The following is a 27671-nucleotide window of genomic DNA, read 5'->3' as shown; positions in this document are numbered from 1 at the left end:
CCTTGAAGGTCATGCCGTAATTTCTTTGATAGTCAGTGCCGGATGAATGATACTACTTTTAAAAACACTTTCATTTTTAAAAGTGGTGTAATTCATAACTGTTGTGTTCTTGCAAGGGTGTTCTTTTTCTTCTTTTTTGAGGGGGATGGCGGTTGTCCTTAATGTCTTTGGATGTGAAGGGATTTTGCTTATTTGAGCAGGATTCTCTTGATTTTGCCCTTCTCTGCCCTCTATTTATAGCTCTCTCGTCATAGACCTGCCAAAGGCCGGGTTACAAGATATTGATTTAGTGCAAATTAGATCAAGGGAAGCCAGACTCGGTCAATCTTCTGTCTGTGAGGCAAGGAGGGAAGGGAAGGTCCCCAGAGCGTGTTCACATTTCAGAAGACAGCCAAAAAAGAAGGTGATCTTAATAGTGTTCAAGGTCCCTGGGTGTTTGCATAGGCATTAGACATACAGTAAGGGGGCTGTTTGGGAAACTATTTATGACTGTCATTTGTGAGGAACGGAAGACTGAAGGGAATAAGTCAATGGTCTTGGTATGTCCTCTTCGGAGGCGATCCATTATTTCCTAGCAGGCTTCCAATATTAACGAAATACATGCAGTCCTCTTTTGTGAAGGGTAAGAGTTTTTCTTCTTTTCTTTCCCCTAAGCACAGTGAGTCTAATTAAAAAAAAAGAAAAAGCAGGATTGAAATTTAGATAAATTTTGCAGAATGCTAGAACTGAACTAATTTGATAGTATGCTTTTCCAGTACAGGTGGGGGTTTGTGTATATAAATATATATTTTAAGCAGAGTCCTGGGATTTTAAACTCTTGTTAACATCATTGAATTGTGAGCAATACTGTGATCTTCTCATCTGGAATCTTTGCCTTGTATTGCTAAGTGAAAATTCATCCCTGCATACTAGAGCCCACATTCCAAAATGTGGCTTAAGAAGAATTAGGCTGTACAGTATTAATCTTTTTGTTTCCTTAGGCAAAATAATCACAGACAGTCCATGCCTTTGTGTCCATGTATAGGGATGTATTGCAGTCCATGCCTTTGTGTCCATGTACAGGGATGTATTGCTGATTTGTTTTAGTAGAAGGGGAAAGGTGTCCCTGCAACTTTGCAACCCCAGCACTCAGGCTATTTGGGGCATCCTCTTTCAAGCTGCTGCCATGATCCCTATTCTGCTGTCTGTTTTTGCAACACACCGTGTTGCATGTATTGTCGAAGGCTTTCACGGCCAGATTCAACTGGCTGTGGTGGGTTTTCCAGGCTGTGTGGCCGTGGTCTTGTAGATCTTGTTGCTAACATTTCGCCTGCATCTGTGGCTGGCATCTTCAGAAGTGTATTGCAGAGAGAAGTCTGTTACACACTGTGTCTAGTCACACAGCCCAGAAAACCCACCACACTGTGTTGAATTTACTGAATGTTGGGTGTATGTGAGCATGGGGTAATGGGTTATCTTTGTAGTCTGAAGATGTTATGCTCAATCATGTACTCTCAGAAGCACATAGAAATGGAAGATCTATACCAGGACAGGGAGGAGGGGGGAAGGGTGGTTTGAACACCGATTTAAACATGTCAAAGGAGTGTTTTAAAAAGTGTTGCTTTTTCTTATGCTTTCAAGTCTTGGTTCTTTATGTGTGATCACCTGAAGATGAACTGAAATCCTAAAATTGCCTCTAGCTCAAAAAGTTGCATGTTAAAAAGAAAGATGGCTTCTGAATTAAAAGCTAGCTTCAGTTTATTGCAGGATTTCATCTTTTGATATGATAGCCACATATACAGGACAACTCTTCACAGTCCCTGGTGAAACCAGTGGAAGTTGTCATAAAAAAACTTACCCACTTGCATGAAAGCATTGGGGTAGGAGAAGTATAAATAAGAAGTTAAATGATCCAAGCTTTTCCCTGTTTTGGACACGGAATTTTTTTTTATCTTGATACTAGAGCTATTTAGGAGTCAGGGTTTTGAGAGGGTTTGTTTGTTTGTCTCAGAGGTTGCTTTGTGTAAATTGTGGTTTGTTCAGTTTTATACTCCATTACAGCCAAAGCTCTTAAGATGGCCTAGGCATTAAAATATGGAGTAACCACCACAAAAATAAAATGGATAAGAATAAAAATGACATGAGCAAAAAGATTGCTTTTTGCTCATGTCATTTTTATTCTTATCCATTTTATAAGTACATAAGTAGCAGTAGTTGCATTCCAAAATGAAGGTCGACTAGTAAGATAACAGACTTGCCCTTTAACTGCTTGCCATTTCATGTCATCCACCCTAAGTCATCTTGTAGGGGAGGTAAAGTTTCTACAATTTAAATTTAAAGATTCTGGTTAGGGCTGCCAGGTTACCTGCAATTTCCTGCTGTCACTCTATAGAGCCATGAAAGGGAGAAATTGTGTGTGTGTGTGGGGGGGGGGACATTGGTGAGCTACTTGAAGTGATGCTGGTGTGTTCTTGACACTCGAGGAATTTCTGAAAACTTTATAGTATTATCATAGAGTTTGACACTCCAAGAGCATTGCAGATGCAGTGACATAACTTGTGGTTGCTCAAGACACTCCCCCTCCACAGATTCTACTCACAACAAATTCCCCAGGATTGCCAGTGGAGGGCTGGCAACCGTCATTCTAGTTCTTGGACAGGACAAAGGATGCAGCCTGGGGTAGGTCATGGAGTGGGTAACAGAGGACAGTGATTAAGAATGCCATTCCCATAATGATTGCCAGCATGCGACCTTTCTGCCATACCACCTCTCTGCCACCTACCTTTGGCTCAACAGAGCCTGTGAGGCAGCAGGTACGAAAGAACCATATACTTATTTCCCCCTGCATCTGGCCTGAAGCCACATTTGCTGAGCCCAACCCCATCATTTCACTTCACTCTGATACTTGTTCAATGCAAGGATTAGACCTCCACAACAAATAAACATTGCTCTGTTTTCCTGCACTAGAAAAAGATTCCTGATTATTACCTCTCTCCCCAATTCTAGAAACTGTCCTAGGGGAACTCTTGATTTAGGGAAGGAGGTATTCCTCTAGGTGTAGAGTTTGATACAAACACTGATAATCCTGTACTTTCAAGGATTCTACTATGTAGGTCTTTGTATCAATTGCTGATTTTTACCTTCACCGTTTCAGAGGGTTGGTCTTCAGTAGAACAGTTGAATTCAAGTCCAGTAGCACCTTGAGAGTATCTGGCGAAAGGAGCGTGGACTCTCAAAAGTCCATACCCTGAATAATTTGTTGGTCTGTAAAATGCTGCTGGATTTGAGCCTATCTCAAGGTGACCAGACGTCCCGCTTTTGGTGGGATAGTCCCACCTTAAACCAATTTGTCCCGCGGGGTTTTGTAACTGTCCCGATTTTTGGAAGGCTGCCGCATTGCCTTCTGGAGCGCTCCCCTTTTCCCGCCCTGTCACAGGGTGGGAAACAGGGGAGCGCCCCAGAAGGGAGTGTGGCAGCCTCCCACGCACGCAGCCACAGGAGCGCACTGCCTTTTGGGGCTTTCCCCGGTTTCCCACCCTGTGACAGGGCAGGAAACTGGAGCGCCCCAGAAGGCAGTGCGGCAGCCTCCTGCGCTGCTGTGCTGCCACGCTGCCTTCTGGGGCTATCCCGGTTCCCGCCCTATGACAGGGCGGGAAATCGGGGAACGCCCCAAAAGGCAGTGTGCTCCTGCGGTCCCGCGCGCAGGGGGGGTGTCCCAGTTTTTAAAAATGAAAATCTGGTCACCTTAGCCTCATTGATGAGGAATGCTTGTTCCCATGGCAAGAGGCTGTACCACATCTCCAACTGAAAAGAACAGGCAGTAAGTGTTGTGAAAGAGCTCTGCCAGAGGCTCTAGGGAACCACTACTAATCTGAGTAGATAATTTTTATTGTAACTTGCTGTAAAGGGCGTGGTATAAATGTGAGGTAACTGTAAATGAATAGAAAATAAATAGAAATATCGTGGAACCTCAGTTTTCGTTGGTAATCCGTCCAAAAAGAATCGATGAAAACCGATACCGATGAAAACCAAGGCAAACTTTTCCATAGGAATCAATGTAAATCCAATTAATCTGTTCTAGGCACTCCAAACAACATACCAAAAAATGTTTATTTTTGGTGAATAAACATAGTGTCTAATGCTGAAAACAGTAACAAACAATAACACTAGGACCAGCTTCAGAGCCAGTGGACCAATGTCGCACCAGAAAGCTGTCCAAAGAGCTGTCTGTTTCTGATGCCTCTTTAGGATTTGTCTGAAATGGGGCAAGACATTGTCATTAAACAAGTTGCAGACACGGCCTGCAACAGCTTTGTCCGGGTGATTTTTCTCCCCAAACCCCTGCACCTTACTGCAAATCGATGAAAATTGAGGCAAATTTTTCACTGAAAAAATCAATGAAAACCGAAACCGATGAAAACTGAAGGCAATGAAAACCGAGGTTCCACTGTCCTGACCGATAGGCCCAATGGAGTGACTTTGTGAGGCAACTTCATGCATCCATACCTCAAAAATGATCTTAGGAATGTGTACCTTTTAAAATAGTTTTCATAACTTGCTTGCCCCAGAGGCATTTTGACAATTTGTTTTTAATCCAGAGTGTTCCCAGAAAAAACAGCAGTGAGAGAAAGCTCAGTACCTTTTATTATTTCCTCGCATGCCACAAAGATGGTCTTTTGTGTCCAGCTTTTTAAGCAGAAAGGAATGTTGTGGGACAACCTGATTGGCCTACTCGTCTACCGCACACAGCTCCTCCGGAGTGCTTCCATACGTACCATCCTCATAAATAGGCCATCTGGTTGTGGTGTTCCTGCTTCGTTCCAGTTTTTGGACTCATAAAAGTGGAAAGATTAAGATGCGTGGCGTTTCTGTGGGATTAGAGACTTTGCCGGCTCTAGTAATTTCTACTTGAATTATTTACCCCATCTGGTTATTTAATCCCTGGGGGAAAGTCCTTTTTCTCTAATAAAGAAAGGTCGTTGTTAGTGGGTGGGGGTTGTTCTTTCATTTACTTTTTGTTAATGTGGTCCTGTTGAGGGAGGGGCTGAAAAATTCATGATGAGCCAAGACATGTACAAATCACAGAGGTTTACATGTTTAAAATTGGAGTGAAAAATTAGAACCTGAAGAAGAAGAGAAGAGTTTGGATTTATACCCCACCTTTCTCTCCTGTAAGGAGACTCAAGGTGGCTTACAAGCTCCTTTCCTTTCCCCCACAACAGACACCTTGTGAGGTTGGTGGGGCTGAGACAGTTCCCCATGAAGTGTGACTAGCCCAAGGTCACTCAGCAAGAATGTAGGAGTGCAGAAACACATCTGGTTCACCAGATAAGCCTCCGCCACTCAGGTGGAGGAGTGGGCAATCAAACCCGGTTCTCCAGATTACAATCCACCTGCTCTTAACCACTACACCATACTGGCTTTTGCTCACACTCTGTGTGGATCTTGCTCAGCTCGTATCCCTTTTCTCCCACTCTATATGGACCAAAGGTTTGTCATGAACAGCAGTCTGAATATTGAATTCATTTAGGCTTCTGTACTGTACCAAGGTAGCTTCTATGACTGAACTGTGATAGAGTGAAGCAGGACTCAAGTAGCAGATTTGAAGTCCCAGGGTCAATTGTTTAATTTATTGATTATTAGAAGAAGGAGAAGAAGAGTTTGGATTTATATCCCCCCCTTTCTCTCCTGTAGGAGATTCAAAGGGGCTTACAATCTCCTTGCCCTTCCCCCCTCACAACAAACACCCTGTGAGGTGGGTGGGGCTGAGAGAGCTCCAAAAAACTGTGACTAGCCCAAGGTCACCCAGCTGACGTGTGTGGGAGTGCACAGGCTAATTTGAATTCCCCAGATAAGCCTCCACAGCTCAGGTGGCAGAATCAAACCCGGTTCCTCCAGATTAGAGTACACCTGCTCTTAACCGCTATGCCACTTGTGCTCCTTTTTAAACAATAGCAAAGGGGCACCATTTAGGATTTTCCACCTAAAACAACAAAATGTCTTTGACAACCCTCTCACCAATACAAAACAAAATTTCCATCTACAAGTGTCAGACAGTTATGATCATATCAAGTTTATTTCTTTGTTAGTTTCTGCACAAGTACCCAACTATTTGTTAACAATAAGGGAAAGCCGACAGGAGCTGGGGGAAAGCCGACAGGAGCTGAGGTGACTTCGGTTCGGAATACAGTATCTATGGGGATGCAGACAGAGAGGGAGGTTTTTCTAAATCAACCACATACAAGCGAGGAACATAGCAATGTGCATGTGACAAGGGATAGTGTCTGCAAAAGACTTGAGGGTAAAGCACATAAATCCCAGGTTAAGGACAGAGACAGGGTATACAGGTATCTCTATGCTAATAGTTAGAAGCATTCGACCTAAAATGGGGGAGCTAGAGTACAGAGTTTTTGAAGGAGGGACTTTGATATAGTGGGCATTACAGGAGACATGGTGGAATGAGGAGAACCAGTGGGATGCTGCTACATACCCAGGCTACAGGCTCTACAAGTATAGGGAAGGATAGGACAGGGCAGAGCATTGGGGGTGGAGTTGCTCTTTACACTTCAAAGAGAGCATAGTATCACATAAAATAGACAATGCCATAGGGGAGGCTGGTTCCCCTGCAGAATCACTGTGGATATCAATACTCAGGTGTGAAGGACAGTTCTAATATGTAGGAATATATTATCGCGTCCCCCTGACCAAAGTGCACAAGAGGATTCTGAGGATGGAAAAAAGAGAATTAGGAGAGGCCAACAAAAAACAAAAAATGTAGTGGTAATGGGTGATTTTAACTATCCCCATAAGTAAACTGGAAAAAATGCATTAGTTCAAGGTCATGGCAGTAAGAGAGAGGAAGCATCTCCTGGATTATGCTTAAAATGACTGTGATTCTTAGAGCAGATGGTTTGTGTGGAACCAACCCAGGGAGAGAGAGTGGGATCCTAGATCTAATTCTATGTGACCAGGACCCAGTGGACCTGGTGCAGGAAGTCAGTGTTGTTGGAGCCGAGTAGGGAACAGCGACCACAATGCCGCCAGATTCAGTATCTCAGCATGCAAACAAGTGGCAACTACTAATGTAGTTACATTAGCCTTCAGAAAGGGAAATTTCTCAAAGATGAGGGGGATAGTGCGCGAGAGAAGCTGAAAGGGAAAATCAAAGAGAGTCAAAACTGTCCAGGATGCTTGGAGGTTATTTTAAAAAACACAGTAATAAAAGCTCAGCTGGAATGTAAGTTCCACAGGGAGTTAGAAAAAAGGCATGCACCCATGTCCAAAAGAAAGCCACCATGGTTAACAAGAGAGGGTTGAGGGAAATTATCAGGAAAAAAAGAAAAATGTCTTTTTAGAAAATGGAAGTCCAGTTTGACTTGATGAAGAATATGAGAGGGAACACAAATGAGTGGCAAAAGAGAAGCAAAGTTTAGCTGTAAGGGAGGCAAAAAAGGATTATGAGGAACAGCATGGCTGCGAACATCAAGACTCAGCAACAAAACAAGTTCTTCAAGGAGTACATCAAAAGCAGGAAGCCAGCAAGGGAAGGTAGGCCCTGTTCAAGATTGACAAAAGGAACAAAGGGTGTGCTAAAGATGGCAGGGAGATTGCAGGAGAAGCTGAATGAAGTTTTTGTGCATCTGTATGCTTTCCACCCAAGAGGAGGTGAGGAACATTCCTGCACCTGAACCAAGCTTCTTAGGAGGCCGAATCCAAGGAACTAGCGAAGATAGTGGTAGACAAGGAAGAAGTTCTGGCAGCCATTGATAAATCCAAATGTTACCAAGAAATCCCTCTTGGCCCCAGGGATTGCATTCCACCCAAGAGTTTCTTAAAGAGCTCAAGCATGAAATTGCTGATCTTCTCACTTTTAATATGCAACTTATCCCTGAAATCCAGGCTCCTAATCCCTCGAAGACTGGAAGATGGCCAATGTCACACCAATCTTTAAGAAAGGATCTAGGAGGACCTGAAATTACAGGCTGGGCCAGTTTGAGTCGGGTTTGGCGCATCTGTCCCTGGTAAATTAGTAGAATCTATCATTAAAAGATAAAATTATAAACATGCTCGGCAAGCAAGACCTCGTTGAGAAAGGAGTCAGCATGAAAAGCTTTCGCAGAGGCAAATCCTGTCTTACAAACTTACTTAGAGTTCCTTTTGAGGGTGTAAACAGTATGTGGACAGGGGTGAACCGGTGGACATTGTCTACTTGGATTTTAAAAGGCTTTGACAAAGTTCCTCCTGAGACTGTTGAGGAAAACTCAGCAAATGAAGGAATAAGAGGAAGTCCTCCTATGGATTAAAACTGGTTGGAGAAACAGGAAACAAAGAGTGGGTGTAAATGGGAAGTTCTCACAATGGAGAGATGGGGAGTGGTGTCCCAAAAGGATCCGCTATTGGGACCAGTGCTCTTTAACCTATTCATAAATGACCTGAAGTAGGGTGGGTAGCTGGTGGCCAAGTTTGCAGATGATACCAAATTATGTAGGGTGGTAAGAACCACAAAGCGATCGCTAAGATTCAAAGCCGACCTTGATAAATTAGGGTGAGGCTACAAATGGCAAATGCAGTTCAATGTAGTAAAATGTAAAGTGATGCACATAGGGGCAAAAATCCAAACTTCACATAAGACGCTACAGGGGTCAGTTTTATCAGTCACAGACCAGGAAAGGGATTTAGGGCGCTCTTAGCTGATAGTTCCAGCGGGAATGTCAACTCAATGCATGGCAGCTGTAAAAAAAAGGCAAACTCTATGCTGGGGATAATTACGTGGGAAAGGAATTGAGAATAAAACTGCAAAAGATTGTCATGCTCCTTTATATAAAGCAGTGAAGTACCAGACTTGGAGTACTGTGTCCAGTTCTCTGGTCGCCACATCTCAAAAGGATATTGAGGAGATGAAAAGAGAAGGAAGCAACAAGGATGATTGAGGGACCGGGAGCACCTTCCTATGAGGAGAGGCTGCAGCGCTTGGGACTCTTTAGTTTGGAGAGGAGGCTGCCGAGGATATGGATTGAAGTCTACAAATTATGCATAGAAAATGTGGAAAGAGAGAATTCTTTCTCTCTTTCTCACAATACTAGAATCAGGGGCATCCATTGAAAAAAACGCTGGGGAAGAATTAGGACTAATAAAAGGAAATACTTCTTCACTAACGTGATTGGTGTTTGGAATATGCTGCCACAGGAGGTGGTAATGGCCACTAACCTGGATAGCTTTAAAAGGGGCTTGGACAGATTTATGGAGGAGAAGTCGATTTATGGCTACCAATCTTGATCTGAGATTGCAAATGCCTTAACAGACCAGGGTGATCAGGAGCAACAGCCTATAGCCGCCAGCCATGCCTCACATCCTACATGTGAGCTCCCCAAGGCACCTGGTGGGCCACTGCAAGTAGCAGAGAGCTGGACTAGATGGACTTTGGTCTGATCCAGCTGGCTTGTTCTTATGTTCTTATGTTCTGGAAGATCCCTCTGCCAGATTCCATGTTAACATCAAAGCAGGCCTCCTACTGGCTGGAGATACCCAAGGCATCGTGGTTCCTAGGCTGGTATCTATGGTGTCTGTGGTGTGTGGTCTGTGGTGCATGGTATCTACCACATTTTCTAGAGCCCATCAGATGTTTTTAGGAAGTGCTGGAGTTTTTGCCCAGCAAAAGGATTCCTGATTGACGACTTAAGATTCGATTGGCTGTGCAGATTTTGTAAAAAATGTTTCGTTGGTAGCAGTTGCCACCACAGCACAAGGTTCTGGGAAGGAAAGGTGTGTGTCTGTGATGGGGTAATTCTCAGAACAGCTCACCTTTGTGGAAAGATGTTACTTGGCCTAGTAGATGTGACCAGAAACCAAGGATGAAAGCAGTAGGGGTGGACTTTACTCACCCCTTCCAAGTAAGGCAGATGGAAGACCCAAGTCCTGTCCCTATATCCAAGCAGCAGATCCAGGGACCCTCCATATGCAGAAGCAGTGTACCGTGGAACTTCCTGCTAAGATGGGGCCTCCAGCAGTTTGAAAGGGGTGGGGCACATAGTTGGGGTGGGGGACAAAATCACCTCCCCTTATCTACTGATAGAAGTGCCCTTCCACTGCCAGGAAAGGACCACTTGGATGCGACCCACTGGAATTGTCATTGAAGCGGAAATGACAGGCAAGAGTCTGTAGTGTTTCTTAAAAAGACACAATTATACAAAAGATAAGAATGCTATCCTTTCATAAAAGTGATAATAACAACCTTCATAGACAGGCTAGAACAGGGGTAGGGAACCTGCGGCTCTCCAGATGTTCAGGAAATAGCAATTCTATCAGTTTCCTGTCAGCATGGCCAATTGGCCATGCTGGTAGGGGCTGATGGGAATTGTAGTTCCTGAACATCTGGAGAGCCGCAGGTTCCCTACCCCTGGGCTAGAACAATGTCTATAGAGTGGTTGGACTTATCGAATTTATTCAGTCTTAACAAGATTCTACTTCCTGATTGATTTCTAATTCCGCAGCTTTATGTCAAAAACACCAGTTGAATTTCTAATTCTGAGGAGAGGTGCACACTGCTTTGTTTTTACATAATGTCCTTGTGGGGCACCTGGCAGGCCTCATCTGGGAAGGGTGAGACAGAAGAGGAATTACCTCATCTCAGACAGGGCCTACCCACCTACTTTTCAAAATAACAATTTTGTATTTGAAAACAGCTAGACATCTTGGGCCCAGACCTGGATGGTCGAGATCTCTGGTCTCAAAAGCTGAGCAGGGCCAGCCCTGGGTAGTATTTGGACAGGAAACCACCAAGGAAGTCCGGGGTTGCTACGAAGAGGCAAGCAATGGCAGGCCCCCTCTGTTGGTCTCTTGCTATGGAGTTGTTATTGGTTATCAGTGACTTGCCAGGGTTCACAAATCAATCTGCCAGAGATGACTGAAATGTTTTTATTAAGGATTTACCAGCTAACAACAATCATCCTTCATGCTATGTTTGTTTTCTACCTACAAGAACACACACACACACATTATAAAAACCTGCTTCCCAACTGATCAGAAGCCAGCTTCATGCAGTTTATCTATGAACAATCCACACTAATGCTTTTGTTATGGGGCTTCTGTCTTAGGTCCTCAGAGAATCTAATAAATTGGCTGAAATGGAGGAGCCCCCTTTGTTACCTGGAGAAACCATTAAGGACATGGGTAAGTTCTGTTGCTTTGTAGTTGACTGGCTGAGTACATTTGCACTGGCTGGTGATCCTTTCTAGCGGACAAGACTTCTGGGCCACTCCCCCAAGCCCTGGTGTTCCCTTCCCGCTGAAGTTGGGTCATCTATCCCCACATCTGTAGCTGACTTGCATATGAATAGTTTTTGTGTTGATCTGCCATCCAAAGTCCACTAACAAAGAGTGTTGGATTCCTTGCCTGTATGCTGTTCAATTGCCTCATTCTCAAAGAATCACCGCTTGGTTCAGTCAAAGCCAATGACTCCAGCTGTTTCCAATGACCTCGTCCTGCCATCTTATGCCTCGACACACAATTTTCCTTCTTACTCAGAAACCCACTAATTGATCCTTCTGTTTTGGTTAAGTTGGTTTATTAGACTTGTATCCCACCTTGCCCTCGCAAGGCTGGGCTCAGGGCAGCTTCCAACAAATAATAAATGTACAAAATAATATTAGCATTATAACACTGAAACATGTAATTTTAAACTATAGATTTTCCTGTTCTGATATTGCAAGATGATGTCCTAGACTGCATAACCACTTCATGTAGACTGAAGTCTAGACTGCATAACCACTTCATGATGTCCTAGACTGCATAACCACTTCATGTATTAAGCATTGCTTAATAGATGAAGTTGGTCCAAAGATGACAATAGGGAGACTAACAGTCAAGAAATCCAGGTCCAAAGGAACCAGGGACAGAAATGGAAGGAACAAAAAGGAACAAAGGGAGGGTCAAAAAGGGAAGGGAGGGGGGGCAAGGGAAGAAGAGAGGCCAGATGATCTACATAACCATTGCTTCCCTCAACCTTAGGCCCGGCAGAACATCTCTGCCCTGCAAAACTGTATTTTTAGTGTTTTTTCAGTTTGTGGCCTGTAGGGGGCGCAGCTTTTAGGTTGTTGACAGGATCCCAGCTCAGATACTGGCCTCATCAGTTTCTGTGGCCAATTGGCCATGCTGACAGAGGCTGATGGGAATCTGTAGCCCTGAACATCTGGAGAGCTTAGCAGGCACCAACATGGCCAATTTGGCCATGCTGACCGAGGCTGACAGATTTTTTCGAGTGATGCTGGAGACTCTCTCTGATGATAGCTCACCCAGGTTTGATGAGTTTCCAGTTCCTGGGGGGTCCAAAGTTATGGACTCCCAAAGGGGGTGCCCCATCCCCCATTGTTTTCAATGGACACTAATAGAAGATGGGGGCTACACCTTTGAAAGTCCATAACTTTGGACCCCCTGAACCAAACTTCACCAAACCTGGGTGGTATCATCAGGAGAGTCTCCTAAAGGTACCCTGTAATTTTGGTGCTGCTAGCTTAACGATTTCACTCCTAACAGCAGGCACCCTCCAAATTTCCCCAGATTCTCCTTTTAAATCCACCCCCTTCAGCATAGATTGTTTTAACTGGGGAACTCAGATTCTCCCTTTCAGGTGGATTTAAAAGAAGAATCTGGGCTCCCTAGTTTAAACACCATTGAAAGTGATGCTGTTTGGGGGTGGATTCCAGCATCACAGCAACCACCCATGGGGTGGGGGCAAAACTCAGATTTTGCACTGGACTCCATTTTCCCTAGTACACCTCTGCCCAGAGGGGAGGGCAGAAGGGACTGCCGGCTACCAGCTGGGAACCCAGCCAATGGGGGGGGGGACAGGGTGGGCAGGGCAGGGGAGTCTGCCATCCCTGGCCTCAGAGAGCTACTTTTATAAGCACTGAGGCCGGCAAGTCTTGGGAAGGTGTGGCGATGCCCCCAGGGGCAGGTGGGGGTTGGCCCTGCCCCCTGAACCCACCCCATAAAAAATCTATACCTACGTCACTGGCAGAGGGAAAAGGATCGATGATAAATTAATCAATTGGCATTGACTAACCTTTAACAGCCCCGAAAAGTCTGCCAACCCACCTTCCTTAAAGGTAGGTTCACTCTCTCAGGCAAGTGGGTTTTAGACCAAATTATGGAGGCTATGTCCAGCAATGGTTGTTGCCCATGGTGACTGAAAGGGCATGTTCGGAGAGGCAGTAACTCTCCCATGACCACTGGCAGGAAACAATAACTGAGAGGGATTTTGGTCGGTACGTTCTGTTATGTGCCTCTGCAGGCATCTGCATTGTGAATTAGATGGACCATATGGATCTAGCATAACTAGATGGATCTAGCATAATTGTTCTTAGAGGTATGAAATAAACACAGCATGAAGGATATTTATCTATTTATGTATTTATTTATTAGATTTCTTCCCTGTCCTTTATTACAGTCTCAGGCAGGTTGTAATAAAGATGATTGTAGCTAGCTGCTAAATCTTTGGTAAAAAAAATTCCAGTCATATCTGGAAGATTGATTTGTGAGCCCTGGATGAACATCCACTATTAAGTCTTGTAAACACGATCATTAAATACGTGATAGATTTGCAAGCTTGTTCTCTTACTGTGTTCCTGTTCCTCTTAAAACAAAGAAGTGAGGTGAGGTAATTCCTTGGAAAAAAATACATCTCAGTTGAAGATCTTGACCCGACACCCAATCCCTTTTCGAGGACTCAACTGTTGACTAAACAGAATTCCTTCTGTGTTCCGGAACAATCACTGGCTAGGAAATTGTTATGTAAAACCTTCTTCGTCTCATGTCTGCTCATGTGGTGGTTTGCTAAATATCTTCAGGTTTTGATGAATAGAAGCCAAAATTTTGGCTAGAATTTCTGAGGAAAACCACTCCAGGCGGTTGACGGATAACCTTCAGGGCTGCCCATCAACCGCAACACTGAAAATGAATTTATAGGTTCGTTGCCCACCACCATCCCCTGGACATTTTCCCCACTTCCCCCCCCCCCCTCCTTTAGGTTAACATTCACATTACTGCACCCTGTTCTGTGTGAATGTGAGAGAAAAATAAACTTAAATGCACAGCTGCTTCTCCATAGGGATATTAAAAGGATTTCCAAACTCATTGTGGCAATGGAAATATTTATATTTTTTTCCCTAGCAAAAGATGTTACTCATATCTGCCCATTTACCGGAGCTATTAGAGGAACTTTGACAGTTACAAATTACAGACTGTACTTTAAAAGCATGGAAAGGGTAAGTCTTGGACAAGTTTCCTTCAAATAAGTTCTTTCCTACTATTTTAAATTCAAGTGGGGCAGCTTAGCTCAACAGTAGAACGCTTAATTTGAATGCAAAAGGTGTGACACTCAAATTCTGCTCTCTTTATTTAAGGGTCTTGACTGGTACAACTGAGAGAAAGGCTCTTTGCCTGAGGCCTTGGAACAGGATTCTTCAATTTGATGCCTGTGGGTGCCATGGCCTCTGCCAGTACTTCACCTGGCACCTTCTGAGCTGGTCTGAAAGTGTAAGGCAGGGCTTCCAATGCTGCAATAGCAGCTGCAGGCACTAGAGGATCCAGAGGACTGATTCAAATAATACCAATGGCTGGACTCTGAATAAGGCAACTTCATGTATTCCATGTGGCTGCCCTGTGATCCTTTTGCAAAGCAAGGAGGGAGGGATTGGGGTTGGCCTTGACTCCTGCAGCAGCCATTTTGAGTTTGGCTTTGACTTCTGCGGCAGCCATTTTGTTGTGGCACTCACCACCCCTTTTCAGCATTGCTGAGGTGCTTGCAGGCTCAGAAAGGTTGAGGACCAGTGATGGGATTCAGAAGGTTCGCACCATGTCGGTAGAACCGGTTGGTGCTTGCAAACAATGAGTTTGTTAAATTATTTGAATCCCACCACTGTTGAGGACCCTTGTGTCAGGTGGGAGCCTGGCATCCGGGAGGGGTCGCTGCAGACTGGTATGGTGGGAGGGGGGATGGAGCGGTGGAGGAGTACTTTAACGTTGCCTAGGAAACTAAGCAGAGGCGCCTGGGGCCAGGTGGCCTGATCTCATCCCTGGCCTTGAGTCTTTCACACATTCCGTTCTGGGTGCTTCTGTAGTTTGGGTAGAACGTGGGAAAGTGAGAACGGGGAGGTGTCGAGGAATTGATATAGTGTGTTCAAGAAAGCCATATTCAGAATTGGCTTTCGACCTCCAGCTGAACCGTGGTCTGCCAATAAAGACTTTTGAACTGAATGTTGTAGAGTCTGATTTGGGTGCAGATCCAGGGCTTGACACCTTGCCTTAAAGAGCTGCTGCCAGCCAAAGTGGTTCATAGATGGCTGGATGGACAAATGGTTTGACCCAGGCAACTTCATGTGTTCCTAAGTGTATTGTCTGTCAAGTTCATGTCTAGACTTTTTGCCCTGGGCCAGTCCCGGTTCTGTATAGCAGCAATTTCTTGCTTCAGAAAGTTTAAAATATTGCATTAACACATCGCAACTTTCTCCAGGTTCCTCCTTTTGTTCTCGATGCCCCTCTAGGAGTGATCAACCGTGTCGAGAAAATTGGAGGGGCTTCTAGCCGCGGTGAAAATTCATACGGGCTTGAGATCGTCTGCAAGGTAATCCAGTCTGGTAAATTGAAGGTGGGCTCACAGCCCACAGAGATGATTTATTAAGTTCCAAAGTTACATGAATTCAAATTTCTGTAATTTGTTCTGCCAGAAAACTGCCACAGTGGGCTCAAACCAGAGCTAACTAGTTCCAGAGGCATGAATTTTTTACAGCTGGAGGTAGAATGTCAAAGCTTGCCCAACGACAGATCTTACAATAGCGGAATCTTGAGTGTTGGACAGTAATTCTGCAAACCCTTTTGGGTGCTTTTGTTTGCCTCAGCTTGTTGCCATGAGCAGAAAAACTGAAGACGGGGAAAAAGAGTGTTAAAAAAATTAAGAAAAATATAAATTATTTGGCTTTGAGGGGAGGTTTGGGCAGAGAAAAGGATGTTCTTCTCTCTGGGTGTCTGTGTGAACTCTCTGGGTGAACTGCAGGGGTAATGGAACATATTTGCAATAAGTTACTGTTTTGGTCTGGGGAAGATATCTGGAGGGCAAGCGCAGAGTGCACTCACATTCCACTTCTTCCCATAGCCAGGATTTGGGTATAGCACTCTGGGATATAAAGAGGAGGCTGAGAGGAAATCTTGATCTGGGTATCCATAGTAGTTGTGGGACAGCTCTACTCAACAAAGTCAGCTTTCTGATTTGTTCTATTACTATCGCAACTATTACTATTCACCTGGGTGACAACAGGGACTTCCCTGTTTCATTCCATAATTGCTTCTCCTGCATATGTTGTATATTTTGCAGTGTGGGAAAGCTGTCAGTGATTGAATAGTAGTAACCTGGCAATACGGCCATGTCACTTGGAAGTCTGTGGTGTTGTATCCTCAGTGAGACTAGGAGATTGTAAGCCATTTTCTGGGGAATCCTGGCTGCCCTTTGAAATCTGTTCTGAGTTCCTTAATGCAAAGCTCAGTGTTAGCAGCTAGGCTTCGCTGCATGTTCATCTTCCCCCGCAATGCAGCTTCATAGAAAACTGTCTGGCGTGTGCTAAGGTTCCCAGACAGTACTGCCTTGTTGGCATCTTACATTTTCTGAAAATATGCCGTAAGGAGCTGCAGAATCATTTATAATGCAAGGATTCCACAGCAGACAAATTTAGATTATGATTACTTTCATCATTATGTGAAGGACTTCCTGAATCATTATGTGAATGACATTTTCTGAATCAACACAGTTTCATAGAGTACATCAGATACACAATAGAACATCATAAGCAATTTAAAAACGGCAAATCCAAATGAATTTTCAACTGATTATCAGTCACAGAACACTCATCCATGAAATGCCAAATGATATATGAAGAGACGTGGTTTCCTGAACAACTTCAGGGTTATGATCTCGAAGAAAAGGGGCCGTCTACCGAAAGTTTCCCATTTCTTGCTCTATTATTATTTTCAGTTTTATTATTCCATTGTTTGCTCTGTTATCTTACTATTTATCATGGTAATTTATTCTGTCATGCTCAGTTTCTAAATAATATTTCAGAGCAGAACTCTGATTTGCATAACCTTTTTCCGCAGGATATTCGGAACCTGCGGTTTGCACATCGCCCTGAGGGCCGCACGAGAAGGTCTATATTTGAAAACTTAATGAAATACGCCTTTCCAGTATCAAACCACTTGGTAAGCGTTTTCTGCCGCTCTTGCAAAACGTTTGCATCAAAATACCTTTACAGTTGGACGAAAGACAGCAAGGGTGGCTTTGTAATGAGGTCACATGAAGCAGCCCCCTCAGGCTATAGATTGGGAGGGGGGCAATTTTCCATCCATCCATCCATCCATCCCGCCCACCAATCAGTCTCTCTCCTGCTTATCTGCCTGTCCCTACAACAACAGCATAATCGCAAACATCAGTGATCATAACATCAAGCAACAAAACATCAAGAAACACAGCATCAATTAACATAGGATCAATAAACACAACATTTTAAACATAGCATTATAAACAACAAGAACATCAATAATTATAACACCATACGCTATAATGCAACAATAATCATAGCAGCATATATAAGTTGGTTGGTTGGGTTTTGTTACCGCAGGGTAACGGGTTCAAAATATTTAAGCCAAAAAGCTCAAGCCGACAGTGAATAAAATCAAAGAAATATTTTATTCAGACCAACAAAAGGGCAAGCTAGTATCAGAGGAGCCACACCAAATTGGCTGTGGTCCCCTACTTTTATAGGATATCAAAATGCCAGGAAAAGAATACACCCCGAAGTACCATCATCATCAATCAATCATTTAAAAAGGTGGAGATCTTCCCCTTACCCAAAACATTTTAGACATTTTAATGCATTCATTGGAGGATGTCAGTATTTCACACTTCTGACGTCCTGTGAACTAGGACCTAGCACCATCTTATCAGTATTGTTCTCAGTTGCCCCACTTATCTAAACAAAAACCCTAAACATTTGGCTGTGTTCTGTTTTGTATCAGAAAAAGGACAGACTTATGGTGCCAGCAAGCATTACAAGGCCTAAATGAACACATATTTTAATATCTCCCAAATTCCAATGGGTAAGTTAGTACAAAGGGTACTCATCAAGGCTGTGAATCTTTGGTCAATAGGAAGAAAGAAAAGTAAAATGTATAAGGCCTGCATGATTCTTGTTCAGTAGCTTTATGGAAGGAAAAGAATAAAGGGGGGGGGATAGTCTTACAGGTTACTTATAGGGATTGCTGAAATCCTTTTAACAGGGCTATGTGCCTACAGTTTTGAAACTTTCCTTAAAAGTATCTTGTAAAAATTGGGCTTCTGCAGATCTAGTCCATCCAAAGGCTGTTAATTCGCAAAGAAAAATATTACACGCTGTTATGAGCTAGAATGGCTTCATTCATCCTGTTTATATTTGATTTTAAATATAACCAAGGAAATGTTAAACTAGCAACTGAGGCAAAAGTGTTGTCGCCTTCAATCCAGATGGAATTGCAGCCAAATTACATTGCATTAGGTGTTGATCCTCCACAGTGGAAAACTGAACAGTGGTGGAAACCCGCCTGACAACAAACCACCTTCCAGCAGTTTTCTTACTTCTCCAGTGAAGCACAAGCTGTGATGGCAGCAGATGCCAAAGCAACAGTATTTAAAAATCTGTCTGGCCAATTAAATCTCCGGTAGTCAACCAAAAGTCTTGGTGGGTAAAAGCCCAACACGACCCCACCTACTCCCTAAAATAGGCTGACCAGACGTCCCGCTTTTGGCGGGACAGTCCCGCCTTTAAACAATTTGTCCCGCGTCCCGCGGGTTCTTCAAATCGTCCCGATATTTGGGAGGCTGCCGCACTGCATTCTGGGGCGCAAGACAGCCTCCTGCGCGTGCAGCTGCAGGAGCACACGGCCTTCTGGGGCTTGCCGTTTGCCACCCTGTCACAGGCATGTGACACAGGCATGCGCGCGCGCGCGCCTACCCCCCCCCCCCCATCCCGGTTCACAAAAGTGACCATTTGGTCACCTTACCCTAAAAACACTTAGTGGGTACCAAAAAAAGGTGGCGGCAATCACCATTGTGCCCACAGGGGACCCCTGGCCTAGGCAAAGGTTCTGGTAACGGAAACCTACTTCAGTTGGATTGATTTTTGGTTTAAAAGTATATGATGCATTGAGTAAAGCTTTTTTCATTGGTTGTAACTTTGGGGAGGAACCACGTTTTTGTCTTGGCTATTTTTCAAGTGACAAAGATATCGAGCCATCACATCTACAAACCTGTCTGTGAAAGTGAAGTGAAAAGGCAGCCCTGTAATACAGGTTAGAAAGATTGCCCCATAGTTGTGCTTTCATTGGAGAGTTCTTTTCAGTCTGTCTTTAGAAACTACCCTCATCTCCTCCACACCCTGCCTTGGTTCCTCTTGGTGATTTTCCAAGTAATAGGCCGCTGAAAAAAGAATATGGAGACACGTACATTGACGTGCTAATTACAGTGTGCAAAGACAGCTTTGGTTTCTTTCTGTCTGCTTTTTCTTTCATGCTTTAATATTATAGAAACAAAGAGAATGTGAGGAAATGGTTATTTGAAACGCCAGAGCGAAAAATAAGCTGCAAAGAGCTGAATGTTCTCTCTCCTCTCTTTTGTTTTTAGTCCCTTTTTGCATTTGAATACAAAGAAGTTTTCCCAGAAAACGGCTGGAAGGTTTACGATCCTGTTCTGGAATACAGAAGACAGGTAAGGCCCTCAAACTCTGGATTGTTACAACAACTTATTTTTATATGGCAAAGTCCATCTATTGTAAGCACATATCCTTCTTTCAGGAGTAGGAAACATCGAGTCAGTCAACAGATCAAATAAACCTGCTTTCTTCAAGCCTCTCTGGGCTGGATTAATTATTATGCTAAATGCTCTGTCTCAATGGTTCTCAACCAGTGCTACAGGTACAACTAGTGCAGGAATAGTCTAAGACACCAGCTTCTTTGACAGAGCGATTGGTGAGATATGACGCAAAGGCCCCTTCCGCACATGCAGAATAATTCATTTTCAATCCACTTTGCAGCTGAATTTTATTTATTTATTTATTTATTTATTTATTTATTTATTTATTTATTTATTTATTTATTTATTTATTTATTTATTTATTTATTTATTTATTTATTTATTTATTTATTTTATTTGTAAGGATTTTTTATACCCACCCCAACCTGAGGAGCTCTGAAGTGATTGCACAAACTACAGATTCCTAAGCATATAATAGATACAAACAAAAACCCCAATAAATTAGAATTTAAATTAAAAAATTTAAAAAACACAGCTGTAAATTCAATAAAAGAATGGCGTCAGTAATAACCCCAATTAAACCCTCTTTCCAAGGAGGGGGGGGGGAACAGAACAAAAAAGTGGGTCCCCTAGATGACAGGGGACTCGAAACCGGAGGGGAATAGAATAGAAGGGGCACCTCGAGTCAGCGGCTGGGCACTCTAGAGGTCCAGTGGAACAACTCAGTCTTACAGGCTCCTGCGAGAATTCACCAAGATCTGTGATGGGGCCGGACAGCTGGAGGAAGAGTGTTCCCACTCAGGCAGGGGAGCCCAAGGCTGAAGCAAAGGCCCTGGCCCGAGTGGAGGCTGCTAGCCGCATCATTGAGGGGCCAAGGAACCACCAGTGATAAGTGGTGGCCTCCTGCTGAGAGCGCCCAGAGGCCGGGAGTGGGGGGGACATATTGGGTAATGTGGTCCCGAAGATACGAGGGTCCCAGGCAAACAATTGTGAAAGTGGATTGAAAGTACATTATTCTGCATATACGGAAGGGGCCAAAAAGTTGAGAACCACTCCTCTTTAGCACATGCAGCCTATCTGTGGCATAGACATACAGGGAAAGTGGTACTACTAGCCAGCAGAGCCACGGGCTTAGCTGTGGAGTCAGGCCTAAACGTCTCTTGCCTCTTTCATTTCACTGCTGACTGCTTCAAGATTTAAGAAATCTGAGACTGGTCGATGAGATTGTGCTCTGAATGCCCACTGTGACAAAGATTATGCCCTCCCTCAGGCATTTTCCATTGTAGCTTCTATATTCTGTCTCAGAAAAAGATGTTAGTACGGTCAGTTAAGGTGCAGCGGTTGAGAAAATGACATGCTTCTGCATTAGAATAGAGTCAAGGACAAATATGAGAATTGTCATTCATTTTTATGCACTGCCTTTGTCAAAACCATTATGTTATGCATTAGTGAACATGGTACGTTGATACAAGAGCATTTATAGTTCTGATATTCTGCTCCTCCTTTCAAATGATCAAATGGAAGGGGGTGGGGAGCAGGGCTAAGTAGGCACTAGGACCCAGGCAGAGCATTCTCCAACAAAGAAGGTCCAGCATGTTGAGTTATGTGGCAGAGGAGTACACAACCTACTAACATTTTTTCTGAGAGAGACTATAGATCAGGGGTTTCCAACTTTGGTCCTCCAGATATTCATGGACTGTGATTCCCATCAGCCCTTGCCAGCATGGCCAAACGATGATCTGATTAAGTACATCATGTGTGTTCATATGACAGTAACAGTATCTATACTAGGGATGTCTAGCTCTGGCCCTCCAGATGTTCTTGGACTACGATTCGTATCAGTCCCTCCCAATTGGCCATGCTGGCAGGGGCTGATGGGAACCATAGTCCATGAACATCTGGAGGGCCAGAGATGGGACAGCCCAGTCTGCACTTTATAACTCTCGAGACTCGAGCCACTCCTGCCAAAACATTGCTCACAGAGTCCAGGCAGTCATACATAAGGAGAGTCTACCGTGGAGTCAATTTTATCTTATTTATTCAACTTTTACCCTGCCCTTTCTCAAGAAATCCAGCTCAGGACAGCTTCCAATAAAAAGTTACATCAATAACTATAAATACATTAAAACCCCAGTTAATAAAAACTTGATGGCAGCTACAAGGGGAACCAATCTGAAAGTAAAGGAAAGACTAATAGAAGAAGCAAAAACAATCATACAGCAATAACAATAGGGAACAAAAAAGGAAGGAGAGGAAGAAAAGGAGAGGAGGGGGGAGGCCAGCAGGATGGACACTGTTGCTGTCTTCAGCCATAGGTCTGGTGGAACATCTCAATTGTGCAGGCCCTGTGGAATTGCATCAAGTTCAGGTTGTGGTTTTTCTAGCCCAGTGATAGCGAACCTTTTCAAGACCGAGTGCCCAAATTGCAACCCAAAACCCACTTATTTATCGCAAAGTGCCAACATGGCAATTTAACCTTAATACTGAGGTTTTAGTTTAGAAAAAGCGGTTGGCTCTGGGGCATGCATTACTCAGGAGAAAGTTTGGTGGTAGTCAGTGGCTTTGCTTTGAAGCAACTGTGCAACTCTTCCAATGGGTGAATCACGACCCTAGGAGAGTTTATTCAGAAGCAAGCCCCATTGCCAGCAACCAAGCTTACTCCCAGGTAAAGGACTGCACTTTAGTTCTTTGCATGAAAATCAGTGGGGTTTAACAGCGCTTAGCAGTACACTGCTTCCCCAAAACTAGGTCTTAGGTTTAATGCTAATAATCAAGCCCAGCGACCCAGGCCAACCTAGATGTGTGTGTGCCGGGGGGAGGGAGCACTCTGTTTGCGTGTGCCCACAGAAAGGGCTCTGAGTGCCACCTCTGGCACCTGTGCCAGAGGTTCGCCACCACTGTTCTAGCCACACATCATAGGCTGTAATTGACAGCAGCTCTTCCAGGTCTCTGATCAACGTTGTTCCCTGCCCTGATTATTGAGATCTTTGAACTGGAGATGCTGTGGGGTAAACCTGGGACTGGCTTTCTCTGTAGCAGGCATATGGTCAACATCTGAGCTATAGACTCAGCCCACACTATGAACCTGAAACATTGTGCTCTTTGCTGTAGGCTATAGTTTAAACATGGCACCTATGCTTTTATTGTAGAACCCAAGAAGCAATGATAGACACATTCCCACCTCAGACACAGTAATAATGGGCAGTAATCTACCTTGGGTCAGAGAAAGTTCTTTCAGCCTCCAGCAAACAAAGCCTTCTTCCAATAGTAGAAAAGCCATTTGAGTTGGAAGACTGGAGGAAGGCTTCGTTGCTTGGTGTAGTGATAAGTTACAGGCCAATGGTTTTCCTTGTCGGTAATTAGAACGAAAACTTGGGGGGCGGGGTAGCCTTGACTATTCACCTAGAACGGTTTTCTAGAATGCTGTTTTTTCTGCTACAGGGTATTCCTAATGAAAGTTGGAGACTGACCAAGGCGAATGAGCGTTACGAGCTTTGCGATACCTATCCTGCTCTTTTAGCTGTTCCCGCCAATATTCCTGACGAGGAACTGAAGCGAGTGGCGACATTCCGATCTAGGGGTCGCATACCTGTAAGTATGGTGGAGGAGGATAATTTTAACTCTGGTCTAGGGATGGCTTTATAAAGGCAACTCCAGAGAGAGGGGAGAGAGAGAGCGAGAGAGAGAGAGAGAGAGAGCGCGAGAGAGAGAGAGAGAGAGAGCGCAGAATTGGATCCAGGAAGATCCAGTAAATTAGCCCACAGATCTACTAAAATCACTGGATCTCTACTGAGAAGTCACAAATGAACTGGTTCTGGTGGGTTTTCCGGGCTGTGTGGCTGTGGTCTGGTGGATTTTTTCCTAACAAACTCCACCAGACCATGGCCACACAGCCCAGAAAACCCACCAGAACCAGTTGAATCCGGCCGTGAAAGCCTTTGACAATTCACAAATGAACCACAAACCTTAGGCTTTTCAGTTTCTACCTTCCTCTCCCTTTTTTTCCTTCCACTTGTGTATTGCTGGGAAACTGGAGATTTCTTTGTTAAGAATTAACCTTATTTTGTTGTGGCATTCAAATCGGATGAAGTGTCCAGCTGTGGTTTGCTTACCAGTCTGCAAAATTTAGCCCCAGGTTGTCAGCAAAAGAACAAACCACCATTTGTCTTTCCACCAAGTCCTGGGTGGCACCACAAACTGTCATTTGTTCCAAACCAGGAAGGTCTTCATTCTTGGCACTGGAAGGTGCAAGTAAGCTAAGGATGTTCCAACTCATTCTCATCACAGATTGGTTCTTATCTCACTACAGTCACAGAGTAACACAATTCTGCTTGAGAGCCAAAGAACTATTTTAGGTGTGTGTAATTATTTGGGCATGCTTAGTAAGATTTTTTTTGGCTCTTCTAAAAAATCTCTGAGCCGAGAATTTGATCCAATTTGCTAATATGGAACGAAAGACTGTAATTTGAAGAACACAAGCGCTTTAGGGAAGAAGGTAAATAATTGTAACGGCCCTTGTCTATTTCCATTTGCTGATTGATTTCTAGACTAGGGGTCCCTAAATCTACGTCTGGGGCCAAATGTGGCCCCCTGAAGGCATTTATCCGGCCCACCAGGCATGGCGGCGATGGCTCCATTCATGTGCAGTGGGGGCTCGAGGGAGAGGAGGAACCGGCCCCAACGGCTGTTGATTGCAGTTACATGATGGCACCCCCAAATCTCCATGAATTTTCTGACCCAGAGTTGGAAACCTTACATGAGGCAATGCCTGCTCCGCCCTTCCCTCTTGGCTACTCCATGTGTTGCTCTCTCAGGCTTCTTGCTTCCATACCTCACTCCCATTGGCATCAGACCAGGCTGGCAAATCGCCACACAAGCTGGCTAGAGGGAGAAGAAACCCAGGAGAGAATACCTGATCCTGGGGTTAGATGGAATGTTTCATTGGGAAGAAGTTCTGCTTTTTTTTTTTACAGGGAAGGTATTCCACAGCCTCCCACAAATAACATTTGGAACCCACTCTTGCAATTCTGATATACTTTTGGTCACTGTTCTAAAAATAGACCATGACAGAAAGGCTGAAAGGTGAAATCAAACATTTTACAATCATTTGTGCATAGGAATTTGTTCATAGTTTTTTTTAGTCCGGCCCTCCAACAGTCTGAGGGACAGTGAACTGGCCCCCTGTTTAAAAAGTTTGGGGACCCCTGCTCTAGATATTCATACCCAGCTTTTCTCCCCTGTGGGAACCAAAACAGCTTATAATATTGTTCTCCCCTCCTTTGTTCTATGCTTCCAAAAGCAAACCTGTGAGGTATGTTAGAAGACCGTGATGGGCCCAGATTCACCCAACAACCTTCCATGTCAGAGTGGGGAGTCAAGCTTGGGTCTCCGAAATCCTAGTCTGACACTCTAATCACTGCACTGTGTGGGCTCTTGTTTGGAGCAAGAATAAAATTAGCCCACTGTTGTTCTTTCTTTACCATTCAGATCATAATCTAAATAACTGTGTCTAGCCATGTGCACCCAAAAAGGATTGGGACAGATTCTTTGACCACCAGCCCTTCCATCTCACATACTGAAGGGGTTCTGAAAAACTGGTTGTGGTGGGTTTTCCAGGCTGTGTGGCCGTGGTCTGGTAGATCTTGTTCCTGACATTTCGCCTGCATCTGTGGCTGGCATCTTCAGAGGTGAATCACAAAGGGAAGGCTTGGCACACTGTGTCTAGTGAGAAGGGAATGTTTAGTGGGGTATATGTTGTCCATGTCCCAGGGTGGGGAACCGATCAGTAAGTGTTTGAGTGGAACTTGCTATGCAAAGGTGTGATTGAGTGCATTGTATTGTGGGTGGCGTTCTGAAAAAGTTTGTCATATGCTGGGGGAAGGGGTGGAACCAAAAATCTTACAAAACAGAGCTAAACTGTTTGAATGATTCAGTCACATCCAATGGATGTGTCCTTAGAGCAGGTTAGATTTATGCCTAGAAAAGTGCATTCAAGACTGCAGTGTTCACTTTGAGATCCCAGCTCCCCTTGAACTAGGCCATTGATGCTAGAGAGTCCAACAAAACCCAATAAGTCCTGTCTTGGACAAAGCTTTGGTGAACTAGGATGAGAAATGATCACTTCCCCAAGATCACTCGGTAGACATTCAGGGTTAGCCCCAGGTTTCTAGGACAGGGTCAGCTAGCTTCTTTAATACACTAAACTTTTGCTTGAGAGTGTATACAGCTAAAGCTTAGCTGTTGAGCTGTAGGTGTGTTTAGGCTGTTTCTGACGCAAATTTCATCATACAAAGTGCTTTACTGTTCTTAGCCAGTTCTCATTTATTAAGAACAGTAGGTTGCCTTCAGCCTGCTAATTACTTTTATGGTTCACTAAGTATATTAAAACCTGGTCTACAACACTGTGTTTATATTGCCCTTGTAGGAATTATAAATCTACCTGAGCTATATTAAAATGACAATTTATCAGGTCTCTTTAAAATGATGAGTGAATTGGATGGAGAAATGGAGAGGAGGTCTGGCTTGATTCAGAAGTAACCCCAAACTGATTCACTGAGACCAAGTCAAGTCTTGGGCTCACATAATAACTTTCTTCCCACTCCACGTTCTTCCCTCCCTTTTTGGCTTGTGCAAATACCAGTTCAGTAGCATAGCTGCCACGGGGGGTGGGGGGCGCTGCGCCCCAGGTGCGCACCATTGGGGTCACGTGGAGGGTGGAAAACTGCCCCCCCTTCCCCCACCCCACCAGGCCTGGCAGAAGCCCAGAGCAGCCTGGAGTTCAGCCGGCTGCAGAGAGCAGCCAGCTGAACTAAGGTAAGTGAAGGGGGGCATGTGAGGGGCGGTGGTGCCCAGAAGCCATTTCCCCCCCTACACTAAGGTGACCAGATGGTCACCTTTGTGATCCGGGACAGGGGAGGAGGCGGCGGTGCGCGTGCATCCGCAGGAGCGCACGGCCTTCTGGGGCTTGCCGTTTCCCGCCCTGTCACAGGGGCTGACAGCGGCACAAGCCCCAAATGGCGGCCTCCTTGAGGTGAGAGGTGGTGGCTGCCGCACTGCCTTAGCCCCAGAAGGCGAGTCTTGGCAGCCTCTGCAAAAATCGGGACAATTTGAAAGAACCAGGGCGTGGGGCAGCGAGATTGATTTAAAAGGGAGACTGTCCCACTAAAAGCGGAACGTCTGGTCAGACTACCCTACACCATTGTACCAGTTGCAGTCAAATCAGGCAAACCGTGGTCCAAGCAAACCCGTTTGTTAGCAAATCCGAACTATAGATCTCAAACAGTCTCCAGTTCTAATTGGTCAGCAACCTAAAGTCATGTGCAAGCTACAGTTTCTGTTTGCAGACAGTGGGCAATTTTTGTCAGTTTTCTCCTTACTGCTGCAGACTGCCAGCTTGCCGTTTGTAGGGATCCCCGGCTATCTGAGCATATCATTTCTGGCAAGGGGGAGGCGAGAAAATCCCATTCTACTGATACAAATCCCTTCTGTTAACAAAACATCCTTCAGGATCCAACTTTATGGCTTGCTGCAAGAAGGGAGGGAGGGAAGGAATTGGGGCAAGCAAGGGGAGGAGGTGACTATGTGAACCCAGGACTCCTTTGCATCATTTGGGATTACATCTGAATCCACCTTGTATAAACCAGTAGTCCAGATGCATCATAATTTACATTGTGCCTTGTAGGAACTGTCTCACAATTTACAGATGCTTCCTTAACATGGTGGTCTTCATTGTTCCAGTGTAGAGTTGCAAACTCCAGCTTGGGAAATTTCTGGAGAATTGGAGGGCAGGGCCTAGAATTTGGAGAAGAAGAGTCGTTTGGATTTATACTCCACTTTTCTTAACTGTAAGAAGTCTCCAAGTGGG

The 27671-nt window shown here is 44.5% G+C and overlaps 1 protein-coding gene across 3 annotated transcripts in view; it reads left to right on the top strand.

Moving 5' to 3' along the window:
- Nucleotides 1-27671, top strand: part of MTMR2 (myotubularin related protein 2) — a 61057-nt gene that overhangs the window by 15111 nt on the left and 18275 nt on the right. For 2 of the 3 annotated variants that reach the window (XM_048493649.1, XM_048493650.1), the window contains 6 exons: nt 11073-11148; nt 14146-14240; nt 15488-15598; nt 17122-17223; nt 19679-19762; nt 23249-23398. In XM_048493649.1, coding sequence (XP_048349606.1) covers nt 11073-11148; nt 14146-14240; nt 15488-15598; nt 17122-17223; nt 19679-19762; nt 23249-23398 — 618 coding nt within the window. Of the gene's footprint in view, nt 1-362; nt 623-11072; nt 11149-14145; nt 14241-15487; nt 15599-17121; nt 17224-19678; nt 19763-23248; nt 23399-27671 lie in introns of those variants that run through there. The other variant, XM_048493651.1, reaches the window with a different exon arrangement.

Source organism: Sphaerodactylus townsendi, linkage group LG04 (genome assembly GCF_021028975.2).
Source record: "Sphaerodactylus townsendi isolate TG3544 linkage group LG04, MPM_Stown_v2.3, whole genome shotgun sequence".
NCBI classification, from domain to species: Eukaryota; Metazoa; Chordata; class Lepidosauria; order Squamata; family Sphaerodactylidae; genus Sphaerodactylus; species Sphaerodactylus townsendi.
Note: the sequence above shows the minus strand (reverse complement) of the source record. Positions and strands in the feature narration are given on the sequence as shown.